Source organism: Gracilinanus agilis, chromosome 4 (genome assembly GCF_016433145.1).
Source record: "Gracilinanus agilis isolate LMUSP501 chromosome 4, AgileGrace, whole genome shotgun sequence".
In the NCBI taxonomy this organism is placed as follows: domain Eukaryota; kingdom Metazoa; phylum Chordata; class Mammalia; order Didelphimorphia; family Didelphidae; genus Gracilinanus; species Gracilinanus agilis.
In genome coordinates, this window is record NC_058133.1 from 143,445,317 (window position 1) to 143,462,434 (window position 17,118).

At 34.7% G+C, this 17,118-nt stretch overlaps 1 protein-coding gene across 1 annotated transcript in view; it reads left to right on the forward strand.

Annotated features, from left to right (window-relative positions):
• PLD5 (phospholipase D family member 5) overlaps positions 1–17,118 on the forward strand; it is a 446,775-nt gene that overhangs the window by 405,760 nt on the left and 23,897 nt on the right. The window contains exon 6 of the mRNA XM_044673995.1: positions 11,392–11,589. Coding sequence (XP_044529930.1) covers positions 11,392–11,589 — 198 coding nt within the window. The remainder of the gene's footprint in view (positions 1–11,391; positions 11,590–17,118) is intronic.

Consider the following 17,118-nt stretch of genomic DNA (forward strand, 5'->3'; position numbering starts at 1 on the left):
TTAAAATTTCTTTTTTGAGAGATTATAATCACAAGATTGAAAATAGTTTGTCATTTTTGTCTATGATTAGCTAATACTTGGTTACAGAATGAATGATTAATAAATGTTTTTATATTGATGGATTAATAATATGATCTTTTGAAATTCCATGATCTAATGCTGAGATTTTAAAAAAAATGTGTCTTACTAAGAGTAGGTAAACTTACTTTCAGATACTCCAGTGCTAAAAAAATATGAGGAGATAAGTAAAGCCTCCATCATCTCTGTAGCTGCCTCCCAGGCACTTCCCTTCTAATTTCCTTCTCCTGTTTTCTTTGAAGGATATCAAATACTATTGATTTAGGTAAGATCTCATTTCTAGTTGTCATATTACAAAAAACTGTAAGCCTTATTTTTAAGGAGAAAAAAACGAATATCAGTAGGGGTAGAAGAGGCTAATACTAGGGCATCTGTCCATCTCTTTAACTTTAGTTAAAGGTAGTCCTTTAACTACCTTATAGGGTCATTGTAAGAATGAAATTAGATGTCAAAGTAAAAATCAGTTTACAATAGCAAAAAAAAAAGTTTCCATTAGAAAGAAGAGAATAAGCATTTATTAAGCATTTGCTGTATACTGTTTAGCTTTATAAATATTATCTCTTTTTATCCACACAACAATCCTGGAAGGTAGGTGCTCTTATTATCCCCATTTTACAGAAGAGGAAACTGAGGCAACAACAGTGGATAAGTAATTTGCCCAGAATTAAACAGCTGGTAAATGTCTTATATTTGAACTCGTGTTCCTGACCCCAGGTCCAGCAATATATCCACTGCCAGGTAGTTTTGTCTCCTTTAATTGCTAATGTTGCTCTGTCTTTCTGCTACTGCCTTCAGTCTTCTTTAATCTCTTGCCATCTTTTATACCTCATGTCACCTCTGTGGCAATCTGAAAGTAATGAGAAAAGAAATATTAAAAATAGAGAAAAAGGCAATACACAATATCCTTGATAGGAGCAATTTTCTTTTCTTTTAAAGTCTAAGAACCTAATACTATAACCTGAGCTGTACTTTGTATAGCTTTATGTAAATTATTCTATGAGGGAATTTATAGTCAGTCATTAGGCACTTATTTAGCACTTACTCTGTGCCAGATTCTGTACTAAGCATCAAAGTTACAAAGAAAGAGAAAATGTATACTCTCTGAACATTTCTCAATGTAGAGAAGAGGAGAAACCCTCTATATGCTGAATAAAGCAATGGGAGAAGTACAGGGGGATCAATATCCTTTCTGAATATTTTCCTGCATTTCCACACCTATTTGACTAGGTTCAGGATTTCTCTGCCTCCTTTGAAAATTAAATTGGCTTTACAAAGAGTACCAAAGAAACTTTTCAGTTCCTCTCCCCATGATCCCCCTCTCAAAATTCTAGAAACAGAGCATATAGAGGGTTTCCCTCTTCCTTTTAAATAAAAAATCTGTTTTCTCTATTATTATTTTATCTTTCCTATTATCTTTTTTGGATAGAAAAGGGAAAGAGGAGTATTATCTATTTCCCAGTCAATATCATGGTGTGACAACTAAAGGAGTAGCTCCATTTAACAAATCCCAACACTGAAACCCAGGCTACCCAACTAATGCAGCACCAGAGAGTGAGTCAAATAAGAACTGAGACAACAACCCAGACAGAGCTTGAGATGGAGAGAAAAAACAAACTGGAATGTATCTGCTCTTCTTATTTACCCACCACCCTCAAGGAGAGGAAAAGGAAAGTGGGCAGGAAGTCAACTAGAAGAAAAGACAGTAGGAGTCTGGGACAGGGAGATATAGAGTCGATAAAGGAAGATTGTCAATCTGCTCAGAAGAACAGACTTTAGATTTCTGAAAAATAAAAACTGTTAGACTCCTCTCCTATAAATCCTATAAATGAGTCTTCATAGCCAGGAGGGAATACTACAAAGTGCCTATGAACAATCCTTGAAGTTTTAAGATGGCTGTGAAAAGTGTAGCATTGATTAAAACCCCAACATACTTCACATAGAAAGCAAGATTCTCATTTGGCAGATGCAGAACATAAACTAAAGAGAAGTTAAATGGTGCAAACCACTCACTGTAGGAATGAAGGGGAGGAAGCAAAGTGCAAAATATTGCTGAAAGGAAAATAATACAGATTTGAGGTGCTTTGGAGCAACAAAGACTCAATCCTTTTGTTTTGCATCCCAACAAAGTAAAATCTCACCTTGCAGGCAGAAAGAAAATCAAGTTAGACATCACAGTAATTATGTTTCTTGCAACATTACAGAATATAAATTAGTTAGAAATTAAGTTGCTTGCATTTTCAGGACCTTTCACCAAAGAGATTAGAGAAACACTTGTTCACATTGCTATATAATCATGTAAAAAATTAACTGGAGGCTGATTTGTTAATGATAAATTGAGCTATGATTATACTAACTCAGATTACTTATTCTAAAACATAGCAGGAATGAAACCAATTTTACTATTCTTTCCATTACAGTCCAATACATCAAACTATTGCTCAATATAATTCATCAAAAGCAACATCTAAACCCAGGTTTTCTCTTCTTGTTAGAGAAATCTGTGGACTCTGTAGCTATCTTGCTAGTAGTTTAAAATCATTCATTTTTATTCATACTTTCCTTCCTGTTCCATTAACAACCTTCTCCCCAAAGAATATTTGAGAAGAAAATCAAAAACACTATTTTCCTCACAAAACTTTTCCCCATCATTTGCTTGTTCTGTTTTAAAACAAATATTATTATGGTGAAATTTTTATCACATTCAGAGTAAGAACAGTAGAACTGCTGGGGTAAGAAGACATTTGATGGTAATAGTTCTAAAGATTTCAATTTGACTCCTAATCTGAAATTATGTAACTGTGGTGAGGTTTTAATCAGAGTTTTTCAGCTACTTCACTTTTTTTCTCCCCCTGCTGACATGGTTAAAATGGATTTCCTGGAATAAGCACTCCTCCACTCTAGGAAGAAGTATACAAAGAGCTCTAATTCTCTTTATTTTTTGTTAGCCCTCAGCCCCCAGCCAGAGACAATATTTCTGGCAAAGTTCTTCAATGTCAGATATATCTTTCTCTCTCATTTATTGGTGTATTCTTCCAACTGCAAATGCCTTCCCACTAAGTACAGACAGTAAGCCAGTAAGAAACACTGTTTAAAAAGACAGATATTTGGGGGCAGCTGGGTAGCTCAAGTGGATTGAGAGTCAGGCCTAGAGACGGGAGGTCCTAGGTTCAAATCTGACCTCAGACACTTCCCAGCTGTGTGACCCTGGGCAAGTCACTTGACCCCCATTACCCACCCTTACCACTCTTCCACCAAGGAGCCAATACCCAGAAGTTAAGGGTTTAAAAAAAGACAGATATTTGAAATAAATAAAACTATATCAACCCTCCTGATGCCCAGAGGAAAAAGTCTTTAGGATCCAGACAGCTCACACAGCCTTACTTCCAGAGTCCTGTCCTTTTTCTTTGTAGGGGTTTCCTCTGCTTATACTTCTATTCTACTCCTAGCTCTACACGTCTCCTTATGGATTCCCTTTCTCCAAACTAATGTTTCTTTTACTCAATCTATCAGGAGCTGTTTACTTTTTTTATTCCGTCACCCAGACTCATGGATCCTTTGATCCAGTAATACCACTTAATAAATCTGTATCCCAAAGGGATCCAAAAAAGGGAAAATGACCTATTTCTACAAAAATACTTATAGTAGCTCTTTTTGTGATGGCAAAAAATGGGAAATTGAGGGGATGTCCATAATTTAGGGAATGGCTAAACAAATTACAGTATATAATTATGATGGAATACTATCATGTTTTAAGAAATGATGAACAGGATGATTTCAGGAAAAGTTGTTAAGACTGATATGAACTAATGCCAAGTGAAGTAAACAGAACCAGAAGAACATTGTACACAGTAACAACAATATTATATACCATGATCAACTGTGACCCACAGCAATTCCAAAGGGCATATGACCAAGAATGCTATACACCTCCAGAGAAAACTGATAAAGAGTCTGGATGCAGATCAAAGCATATTATTTTTCATTTTATTTTATTTGTGAATATTTTTATTTTGGGTTTTTGGTTTTATATGAATATTCCCTCATAATTTAACCAATATTGAAATATGTTTTGGATGTTTATACATGTAAAAACCAGATCAAATCACTTACTATCTCAGAGAAAGGGAGGGAATGGAGGGAAACAATTCAGATCTTATAACTTCAGAAAATGCATGTTAAAAATTTTTATTATATGTAATTGGGAAAATAAAATATTTTAAACCAATGAATAAATAATTTCTTTAAAAATCAGAGAACTAACTTTTAAAGTTCATCTGCCTGTGACTTTTTTTCTGAGGCTATTGCCTTCCTTTCTGATTCACTCAAGGGACTTTTTCATACCTCAGAATGAGAATACCTAGCATCACCACAATTTTCTATTAATGTTCTGACTTTTTCAAGTCCTTTTTCCTGGGAATAGATTTATGAAAATCTAACTCCCTTACACAATATAAAGTTAGCTCAGGCCTCTGGCTTGGCATTTCTAAACCAAATCCCTTATTTGTGGTTGTAATATGTGTTGGATTGACAGAAAGGGGATGAAGTGAGTTTCTGAAGACCTCTTTATGGCAGATCAGTGTGGTTCAAAGGAATGAGATTACTCTAATGACATTTCATATGTGTCTGTATTTTTAACAAAGTTTTATTCACTAAACAATGTGAGAAGCTACCTTCTATGCCTTGGGCACAGAAAACATGAAAGGTACCAGAAATTATGACCCTGCCATGAGGTTGATGTACATCTACTTCCTGGACAGCACAGAGATTTGTCCAAGTAGAAAATTATTTATACTCGATAAAACACAGAAAGGGTTAAAAAGTGGTCTTTCTATTGAAAGGAATTTGAGAAAGTGATCAAATACTAACTACTTTATCTTCATCTAACTGTCCATCTTCCCCAACCTTCCTCTTTATTCCTACTTCACTCTTACTTTCCAAACAATTCAATTATTTTAGAAAACTCTCCAATATAGTATAGTGGAAGGAACATTGAATTCAAACTCATCACCTTATCTTAAATCCCAACTCTGCTGCTTACTATCTTTGTGACAATAAGTGAGTCATAGCTATATTATGAGGGAGCAAATGACTTCACCTTCAGTTCTAATTCCTTTGATTCTATGAAATCAGTGAAGTGTGTCAGAATGCTCAAACCTGGAATATATAGAGACACACATAGAAAGACTGAGGGAATGAATCACTTGAGTCATACTAAAAGTCAAAGACTTTAGTCAATAGAGCCTGAATAAGAGGGTGATTATATAAGCAACCTTTGTTTTCATTTCTAAAGCAGCTTTAAAAATATACCCACCAATAAGTTAGAAATGAAGGTCTTTCTTTTTTCTTTTTTTTCCCCTCTGTTCTCTTTATTTTCTTTTAATTAAACATTAATTGATTTGTTGGTTTGTTACATTAAAGTTCCCTGGAAGAGAACATTTCAAGAGAGAAATGAAGATCTTTCCTATATTTTCAGGATTTGGAAACATAAATTCTCCAAATCCAAACTTTTTTTCCACTTATCACCATTTAAGGAAGTTTTTCTATAGGTACAAAATTTAATCTTTAGTATAATCCTAAATTATACTAAATTATAATCAATTTCTCCCATGGTCTGCTCTTGTGACCATACAGGTGAAGCGTTTCTCTATAATCTCTTTTATCTCTCCCCTCTTATTTTTTTTAAACTATTACTTTTATTAATAGCAATTCTAAGACAGAAGGGCAAAGGTTAGGCAAATGGGGTTAACTTGCCCAGAGTCACAAGATAAAAAGCCACTGAGAACAGGTTTGGATGCAGATCTCTATCCACTGTGCCACCTAGCTGCTCCTTCCTTTCTTCTTTATTCCCACTTCATTAATGCCCACTTATGCTATAGGAAATAGCTTCCTAATAGATTTTCCTATTTCCATTCTCTCTTTCTCCCCAAATCTTAATGCCATTACCCAAACTAATTTTTCTCTTTCACCTATGTGACCATGTCACTACTCTGCTCAAAAATCTTCAGTGATTCCTTATTGCCTACCAAGTAAAGGTTTTAAAACTCCTATTCAAGGCTCTATACAATTTTGCACTACCATACTTTTCAGGTGTTTCTCACATTACTACCAACCAAGTACCTTACACTCCAATCGAACTGAATATTTCTTTGTCTTCCAAACAGGATGTGTTGCAGAACAAGAAAATAGAACACCCACCAGAAACTAGGAGACCTGTCTGCTCTTTCCTAGAGGAAGCACTAAATAGGTAGTAAAATTATAAAGATGGCCCTTCAGAGTCCCATACTTCCTTCCTCCCTCTCTCACGATGAAAATTAATGATTTTACTTTTCCCAGTCTTATGAAGATATTCAAATTCAATTGCAAATACTCCATTTCCCAGGATTAATTTTGACAGTTTCATTTCTAAGAATGAATGGCTGTAAATTCAGAATACTTCCCTTAGTTGGGTTTGAAGGGGTAGATAAATATGCTGGTAAATTTGTTAGACAACCCCATAACTCTTCAAATATCTAGAAGACATTAACATCCCAAGGAGATGGGGATTGTGTTGAATTTAGCTTTTTTTTAAGTGCTGAGATAATAACTGACATTTAAATAAGATGAAATAAGATAATGAGATGAAATTACAGAAGTGAAATTCTCCATGCACTTTCAAGGAAAAAGAGATTAACATTTTAGATGAATATTAGGATATGGCAAAAATCTCTAACCAATAAGAGTGAGAAAAGATTTTGTAATATGTCAATTTAAAACTTAACTGTACTGTGCACTAGAAACATCTCCTAGGAGTGTGTTGGCCAACCTATGGCATTTGTGCCAGAGGGGGCTTCTCCCTTCCTTCTCTCCACACATGCCTGAGGACATTTCTCAAAAGACCTGTCCCTTTGCCCAGCAGCACAATAGGAGGGATTCCTCCCTCCCCTATCCGGGGTAAGGTGAGGGGTTCATATGCAGCAGTTTGGGCACTGGTTTGCATCACTGTCTACTCTAAACCAATCCTCAACTGTGGCAGCTGAAGGCTACCCTCCACTCCAAAACAAAAATGGCAAAAATAGAATTTCCTTCTCAGAAGAAAGGCACAGTTCCTACAGAGATCTCTCCAAATTGTCCTATATCTACATAAATATTCAGTGACAACAAAGCATAATTCTTCTAGATGATCTATAAAATGAAAATAATGTAGTATCTATTTCACTAGGTTGTTGTGAGAGTCAGAGGACTTACTGTATGTGAAACAGTAGAAAGAAAGAAATATCTAACTATAAAACGGATGTGAGAGTTTATTATCAGTCACTGTGTGCTAGACACTGTGCCAAACACTTAACCAATAATATTTCCTTTAAACTTCACAATTCAGGGACACAGATGCTATCATTTTACAGATGAGGAAACTGAGGCAAACAGAAGTTAAGTGATTTGCTTAGGGTCACACAGCTAGTATATGTCTGAAGTTAGATTTGAAGTCAAGTTTTCCTGACTTCAGGCATGAGTTCTATCCACTATGACATCTTCCTGTCCTACTTTGAAAACTTTAAAGTATTATATAATTGTCCTATCATCTAAGGCTACAAAATTAGCTGGTAAACAGAGCCAGAATCAACAGGTTTTCTAATTCTAAATACAATGCTCATCTTGATACACTATTCCAACTACTGGCTAATTAAATTTTTTTTAGCCATAGCAATTTACAACTTTACTAAGGCGTGAGGGATTTACATTCACAGCAGTGGCAAGAACACTCTCACAGATGAAATCATGAATCCTTGAAATACTGAAGAACTAAAGAAATAATGCCCTTAATCCTCTTACAGAGCCTTTTATTGACTGATCCAAGTGGTTTTTCCTATTCCTCTTCTGATCAAAATTTGACAATTTGTCTTTGATCTTAAATTTCTAGAATTTTCAATTTTTTAAAAATAAAGTCCATCTCTTGAAACTCCATTAAAAAGCATTTGAAGCAAGATGCAATCTCTGAGGTTCCAAAGCACCTATATGCTAGTAGCTTCAGTTGATATTTATAATGAACATGAGGTTACAAGTATATCACATATATTCCTATTATCCCCTTTCTTTCTAAGTCATAGGAAACTTTCCAGCATAAACCCAATTTCCATTGAAGTTTGTTTTGTGTTTGTCCAGGAATTAAAAGCTTGTAGTCTCTTAAGAGTAGCATTATTAAATATCATTAAAAGATACAGATGGTACATGTGATAGATTTTTTCTTTAAAACCTTTATAAATATAACACCTCTAAAAATAAACATACAATATGTATTCATGCCACAGACATATAGATTCTTCAAGGTAGGATAGATATAATGAAAAGTTTTCTAAGTCAACATAACAGTGAATAGAGTTCTATTAAATAATCATTTATTTAGTGCCTACTAAGTGCCAGGTCCTTTGCTAGGCATGGAGATACAAAGAAAGGCAAAAAACAATCTGTTATCAAGAAGCTCACATTGTGATGGATTTCTCAGTGTTTTGACATCTTGGTCTAATCTATTTAAGATTTTAATTATTGTCTTAATCAAATGTATCTTTGATCTCATCAATTTATTTATTCTTTCAAATGATAGAGATTACCCCCCATTCATTCCTGCTCATCTTGTGTGACCTTGGGTCTATGTCCTCCTAAAAATTCATCTTGGAGTAGGGTAGGGGTCCACCCTATGGGCTGGAAGTCTTTCTCAATTTTTCCCAAAATTTCTAGGTTATTGATAGAGTTCTCTGGCTATCTGACTGCCATCCTTTGCCTTGGCACATGATCAGCCCATCTTCATTTCCTAGTAAATAATTTCTTGATAACATCTTTTACTCTTGTTCTACTTTAGAGTTCCTCAATGGTTATACATTACAATCTGTTCAAACCTACCATATACCTCTTAATTGCCTTCTGTACTCATTTTTAATTCTTTAAGGGCAGTAGGGTTCCATGTTTTGTTCCAACTTAGCAACACTTATAAAATGCTGCTGTAAAAAAATGGGCCTTTGCTTTCTTGGAAAACTTTGGATCTATACAAAAGCTTTGAAGTTTCCCAGAAGCAATCTAGTCCACTCTCTTCTTTTTTTTATAAACCATAGGGTCCACTCATTGTCTACTTGTATTGTCTGTCCCAGATATTCATGCTGTCTGACAAGCTATATAGGGTGTGGATTCAAATACATGAAGAAATCTAGGGAAGTCAGCATTTTTTTCTCTACTTGGCCTTTCCTGTATAGATGGACAGGCTAAATTTTTTTGAGTGGTTAAAAGTCTCTTCCAGGAGTCTCAATAGTGTTCTGGGGCGTGGTGCGATAGGTGCCATGTTATTTGGAAACAGGAGAATCTGAAATATCTCACTATTTCAAGGAAATTTCTCTTCAACCTGGACTCTGCACTCACTCCTCATTACACTGTTGAATACCTTTTCAAGTATTCTTCCCTCTATTGTATGCTCTAACCAGTGTTTATTATCAGGTAATCATTGAACAAAAGTGTTTCTTTTTTGTTGTACCTTCCAAAGAATCTTGAATTAGCTAGATAGGTGGATGATAGATATTTTGTATGAAAGAGTCTACAAATGAGCATTTTGTTCTGCTCTACTTAATGCTTTCTTTAAAATAAAAAATGACATTTTATACTACATAAGACAATAAAATTATAATTGATGAGAGAAGTATGAACAAAAGATACAAATCTAAATGGAGACTGAATAATGATGCCCTAATTAAGGAGTAATTCATAAAAGAATAGAATCAAGGAATAATAATATTAAAGAAAGTGACAACAGTGAAACAGCATGCCAAAAAAATTATAATATCAAACTAAAGCAGTCCTTAGAGGAAAATGTATATTCCTAATAAGTTTCATTAACAACAGGAAAGAGAAGGTACCAATGAATTAATTATTCAATTTTAGAACAAGGAAGCCAAAAAGTTAATAGTCATCAAGCAAAAGAAATTTTTTTTGAAAAAAGGGACAGAGAAGTAAAATTAAAAACTATAAATACCGAACTAATAAAAACCTTTTTTAAAAAAAACTAAAATAATCAAGTAATTAGCTATGTTGACCTTATTTTTTAAAAAAAACCTTTACTTTCCATCCTAGAATCAATACTGTTTATTGGTTCCAAGGCAGAAGGTCAGAAGAGGCTGGGCAAAGGGGATAAACGGACTTGGCTAGGATCACAGAGCTAGGAAGTGTCTGAGGCTAGTTTTGAACCCAGGACCTCCCATCCTTAGGCCTGGCTCCCAATCCCCTAAACCACCTAGCTACCCCTTATATTGACTTTTTTTTAAAACAGAAGAAAATCAAGTCATCTAGATTAGAAATGAGAAGAGAAATTAATAACAAATGGAGAGGAGATTAAGATTTTATCAGAAACTACAGTATCCAATGTCATGCCAATAAATTAGTTCTATTTCCACAAAAATATAAACCAACCAAATTAATGTAACAGAAAACAAAGAATTCAATCAACTTATTTTTGAAGGAAATAGGAGAGCAAGCTAAAATAAACTCCAAAATCTAAAAAACAAAAACAAAATAAACCTCATCCAGATAAATTTCCAAGTGAATTTAGCTAATATTTAAATAAAAAATAATTCCTATGCTATATAAATTATCTTCAAAAATAGAAAATAAGGTACCCTGTCATGCTTCTTATATAAAACAGATGTGGTACTATTAAATCCAGTAAGAGAAAATGCAGAGGAAGAGAATCATGGGTCAATATTATTATTAAATAGATAAAAAAAGGAAAGAAAATATTAGCAGAGGAAACAGCAATATATCTCAAAATAGTCATTATGACCAAATTGAATTTAAACCTGGAATGTAAGAATGATTTTATATTAAGATTATTTATATAATACATTAATTACATAGAAATTACATGAAAAAAATATATATATACATGTGTATTTACATATACAGAGACTTTAAAATACTGCATAGTGCAAAACTATATTTAAACAATCTTAGTGCTGAGAAAAAACCTGAAAGTGTGATGACAATTCTATTGAACATATTTAAAGGAAAGAGAGCGAATTTTTTGCTTCAAATCACAAATGATTACAGCTAAATGGGGACTTTGATTTACCTTAACCTGAGTATCCAAGAGGTATTTTTTGTTATTTATCTTTTGTGTTTGTGTATTTGTATCATTGTAGATTTGTACATTTTCATCTCATTTGTACATTAATCTTATTTATTTGTATGTTCCTGAATGACAATAGGTATAAGAAAACAATGCTTTTGAAACATATTTCTAATTCAAATAGACTAAGAAAGATAGTGACACAATTAATGACTTCCATTTTAATTACACAGATGAAAGAACTGGGTGTCATCTTTTACAACTGTAGCTGTCTGGTCCTCGATTTACAAAGGATATTTGCCTTGTATAGCTCATTAAGATACAAGAGCAGAGTACCTCAAACTTGGTCAAAGAGGTTGTATGGAGTGTATGACAATCAAAAAAAATTACAACTTCAACTGAATGAAACAAAGTCTCAAGCGTTTGTGTCGGTGAGTTGACATCCTTATCAAAGACCTGTATTGAGTTCCTATTTATGTTCTGGGCTATTAATGTGGAAGTACAATGAGTTAACATAGATCTAGATTCCTCAAGCCTTTTTGCTTTTTGATCATTTTCTGATCATCTTGTTTGTATTTAGTATTATAGCAAATGGGCTATTTAAATCTGTAGCTATAGAATACGCTCCCATTTGAATGTTGTCTTTCTTTAGGCATCAGACCTCAGCTGGTCTTCAAATTAATAATTGTATAAACTTTTCTAAGGCTATGGAATATCTTATTAAAATTAACACTATACTAGGTGAGTCTTTTTTGATTAGAGACCATGTACTAGGCTCCTTGAAAAATATGTGGTCAAGATACATGGCAAAGATATTTTTCATCAGAAATAATAACTTCTTCAGGGGGCAGCTGGGTAGCTCAAGGGATTGAGAGCCAGGACTAGAGACGGGAGGTCCTAGGTTCAAATCTGGCCTCAGACATTTCCCAGCTATGTGACTCTGGGCAAGTCACTTGACCCCCATTGCCTACTCTTACCACTCTTCTGCTTTGGAGTTAATACACAGTATTGACTTCAAGACAGAAGGTAAGGGTTTAAAAAAAAGAAATTTCTAATTGTTCTAATATACATATTCTGTGGCAAACCTTTTTTCTCCATCAAATTCCTCATAAATATAGCTAGAATATTTCTTGCATATCTGAGCCTTGCCTCTAGTTTTGCCATCAAGAAAAGGATAGTGAAGAAATAGAGTCCACTAGCAGAATTATTTTTCTCTTTCTCTCCACTCTTTTCTGAAAATTGGGTATTTGTTGAATGGCTCTGGTGTCAGAGAAATGCAAAGATAATAAACCCACATATCTACAGGATATTTAAAAGACAAGAGAAATAGTGAAGTAATAATGCAATATTTGTAATAGTAGTAGGCAAGTTAAAAGGTGTGTGAATTTTAGAAGTAACATTACCTACATGAATGAGATAAGATTCATAACTAGCCAGGGAAAAAGAAGCAGTGGGAATCCATTAGAAAATCATTTGACAGCTAAAGGAACTGAATTCCAGTATGGCATCTGTTCCAAATAGCTCTATGAAAAGTCATGTGACATCTCTAGTCCTAAGGGATCCAGATGAAGGGTTTGAATTAGATGACTTTTATTATCCTTTATTGGTCTTAAATTCTATGAATATATGAAATTTCATACCATGAAGGAATTGTGACAGCAAGATGAACAATAGAAATACATGAGACTACCTAAATTTAAAGGGGGTTTAATAAAGTATTTATACTTCTTTATTCCTTTAAAAGGTATGAAGAAGATCCTTAATCAATTTAATAGAATCATAAGGCAACTAGCCATTGACTAGTTGGAGGATCATTCATACCCCTGGTGAGCCTTTTAAAAAAAGTGACAGTCATATCTTTCAGGAGTCTTTCTTAAAAGCCAGTTGAGTTATATAAGCCGAGAGAGAGAGAGAGAGAGAGAGAGAGAGAGAGAGAGAGAGAGAGAGAGAGAGAGAGAGAGAGAGAGAGAGAGAGAGAGAACCAGCACCAGCTATGGAAGAAAAACCTGATTTTTGAGAGGGAATTTCTCATCACTCTTTCCTTTCTGCCTCTTTCAGACTATATAGAATAGGATAAGGGAAGGGGATTTCTCTCTCCTTTCCCCCAATAGCAATAATATCTCACATCAGAGCCCAGTAGGAAACACCATACCAAACACAGAGTAGTCACAGAGTCCATTTGTAAATTTTGAATTGATATAAACAGACCCATGGAGCCCAGTGGAATTTTATGCCCAGGAGACACTGCACCCAAGGAGATCAGCATCAGAATATCATAAGAAGAGAAACCAGGACCCAAACATTGGGGGTATGAATTACCTTGACTTTGGAAGTTTCCTTAGTGTATGTCTCTCTACTAGTGTGTATATACTCAGTCCTTCCACTGATCCCTGGATATTTGTAGGAGAATGCATGGTAGGCTTATTAAGAGTAACAGGAGGTTGGTTACTACTGTTTTTGATATACTGTTTCAGTAAATACTTTTGTTTTGAGGTAATTGTATCAGTTGATTAACCCTTTAATGATCTCTTCTTTTTTTTTTTAATTTTTTTTTAAACCCTTGTACTTCAGTGTATTGTCTCATAGGTGGAAGATTGGTAAGGGTGGGCAATGGGGGTCAAGTGACTTGCCCAGGGTCACACAGCTGGGAAGTGGCTGAGGTCGGGTTTGAACCTAGGACCTCCTGTCTCTAGGCCTGACTCTCACTCCACTGAGCTACCCAGCTGCCCAGTTGATTAACCCTTAATGGTGAATGCACAGGTAGGAACTCACAAGCAATAATTTTCACATTGCAGACCCACAGAATGTCTTGAATCTGTGGTGGTCACCTCATGGCAGCCTCTACCTGTGAATACTGAATTAGGGAGACAGGAAGCCTAGAGTGAATTCATATGGAGCAGAAAAGTATACAAAAGGGAACTGAATTAATATATAACTTCTACTATACACAGTTTTAAATTTGTGGTTTTATGCTAAAAGATGAGAAACTATACAGCATAGTGGATAGAGTCTTAGAATCAGAAAAAATCTGGGTCCAGGTCCTTCCCCTCATAGTATTAGCCATGTGACCATGGGGAAATTGCTTAATCTTGAAGTGCTTCAAACAGCTGTCCCAGACTCTAAGTTGCCTATCTGCATTGATAGTTTCCACATCAGGAATAATAAAATTAAATTAATAAAATTACAAATAATTAATTACACTTAATAAAGTAATACATAATAGATAATAAAATTAAAATAATAAAATTACATATCTGAAAAAAAGTTGGGAAATAATCTTGACAATAGCATAATTTTACATTCTAAGATCTCCAGAAAAAGAAAAATTGTTACTGCAGAATAAAAGTCTAGAAGTAGAAGAACCCTCACCACATTTAATGAAACCTTTTGGATTTCTTGAGGCAACTTCTTCAGAATCCATACCTTGAGGAAAGGACAATTTTCAGAACTGCCTTATTAATTCACCCTGAAAAATTCTCTTCTTTTATAGAGGAAATTTTTTCTCCTTTTTTTTCAGTTTCTTACTGGCAAGTTTTTTTTTCATCACAATACATGTATTAACAAAAATCAGTTCATTGCTGTCATCTGAGTTAGTATGCTTGGAGGTTTATAGATACTATGAAAGAATAGGCTACTCACAAATTCCTCTCTCCCTCATACATCAATAATTCTGGGATGTTATTAATAATAATTATGTTCTGTTGTGCCAACAATACATTAAATATTCTGTATGATTCAACAGAAAAATGTACCTTTCAGTATGCTTATACAATGTTTCAAAATGGTTCCCTGTGCTCTGGTTTCAGTGTGATATCAATCCCAACAAGAGTTTACAGAATGCAAGTGTTCCAAAACTCCACATTTGGAAGTCCCAGAAAAATAACATAACTTATCAGTGTTTAATGTTTTCTGCTAAAAAATTCTTATAAAGCTGTGGGTTGTGCTGGTTATATTTTTTTTTATTTTCCAGTTTTTCATCTTCCTGAATAGACCACTAAATATAACCTTATCCTTTCTCTTAATTTTGGGGAAAGGATTTTATTTTTATCAAATTATTTTTGCTGAAACCAGTTGATACAGCTTCTTTCTCACTCTGTGTGTGTGTGTGTGTGTGTGTGTGTGTGTGTGTGTGTGTGTGTGTGTGTGTGTGTGTGTTTTACAAAGCCTTTGAGAGTCCATACTTTGTCTTCCAAGACAAGGACTAGCTCAAGGTCTGTTTTGATTGAGCTGGGTAGGGGGTGGATTTCATTTCTTCTTGTTTATTACCCAAATCAATCACCCATCAAAGTCATTTAGTCTAAAATATATTTTTTGAGTTAGTGAGTCTGAAGAGAAATCCATTAAAGTGATGTTTAGATAATTTTTTTCTAAAAACAACTTGGTTGTGATTTGAAAAGGATGCTATAGAGAAGAGCTTTTTGAAAATCAGAAACAAGGCTGGAAATAAGCTGGAAGCCTGCTGGTGCACGTGTTAAGGGACTCTTTAATGGTTAACATAGTAGATATGGGATATTGATCTGTACTAGGACAGAGTGCCTGTGCTGATTCAGAAATGAGTTTCCTGAGAAACAGTTGATTGGAAAAAGCCAATCCACTGCATTTTCCCCCAGAATATCACCTGTCATTTTCATTCTTATTTTTTTCTCTTTCTATTTTGCTAGTGAGGGATAATACAAAAGAATTGAAAAGAACATTTAGAGAACTGATAAAAATTTCTAATTAGCAATGTGAGTGCCTATTCTCTTATTAACTTGCAAGTTAGGTTTCCAATATTTGAACAATTGGTCTTCACTCTGGCTCTGGAACAACTTTAACAGTCATCATTAACTAAAAGAGCCACATTTCCATTGTATGCTTTGTAGAGACTGGTGAAGGGAAATATTCTATTAAAGAAATTAAAAGCTTTGAAAAGTCATAGTTTGCGTATAAAAGAAACCCCCTCTTCCGATTTGGATCTAGACTCTAAATATTGCTATGTTAGATACATTCATAAAATTCTCCTTCCTTGATATCTCTGACACTACAGCCTCCTGAGTCCAACCTCTTTGACTATTATTTCTCTCTCTCTCTCTCTCTCTCTCTCTCTCTCTCTCTCTCTCTCTCTCTCTCTCTCTCTCTCTCATACTGGTTTCTCTTCCTGTTCCACTGATAAAATTTTTCAGATTTGAAATTTTGGTGTTATCTTTGACTCTTCACTCATTTCTTGTAAACAATTGGTTACCAAGTTCAGTCAATTCTATCTCCACAATAACATTTCCATCTATCCATCCAAGAAATAAAGGGAGACTACACACTGACAGTAACATGAGCAGCAACTACAGCTAATAAGTAGAACTGATAAAGCCTCTGTACTCTTGCCAATGTGATGCCTTGTGGCTAATTCCATAATTGCTCTCTAGCCCCAAAATACCAACCAAAGATGGCACCAAAGGCCTACTGCAGAACAATGATCTTTGGATAGGAAAATACTTAGATATCATTGGACTAAGGTGAGGGGGGNTGTGTATAAGAGACAGCTCTCTCTCTCTCTCTCTCTCTCTCTCTCTCTCTCTCTCTCTCTCTCTCATACTGGTTTCTCTTCCTGTTCCACTGATAAAATTTTTCAGATTTGAAATTTTGGTGTTATCTTTGACTCTTCACTCATTTCTTGTAAACAATTGGTTACCAAGTTCAGTCAATTCTATCTCCACAATAACATTTCCATCTATCCATCCAAGAAATAAAGGGAGACTACACACTGACAGTAACATGAGCAGCAACTACAGCTAATAAGTAGAACTGATAAAGCCTCTGTACTCTTGCCAATGTGATGCCTTGTGGCTAATTCCATAATTGCTCTCTAGCCCCAAAATACCAACCAAAGATGGCACCAAAGGCCTACTGCAGAACAATGATCTTTGGATAGGAAAATACTTAGATATCATTGGACTAAGGTGAGGGGGGGGAAAAGAGGCTTGTTG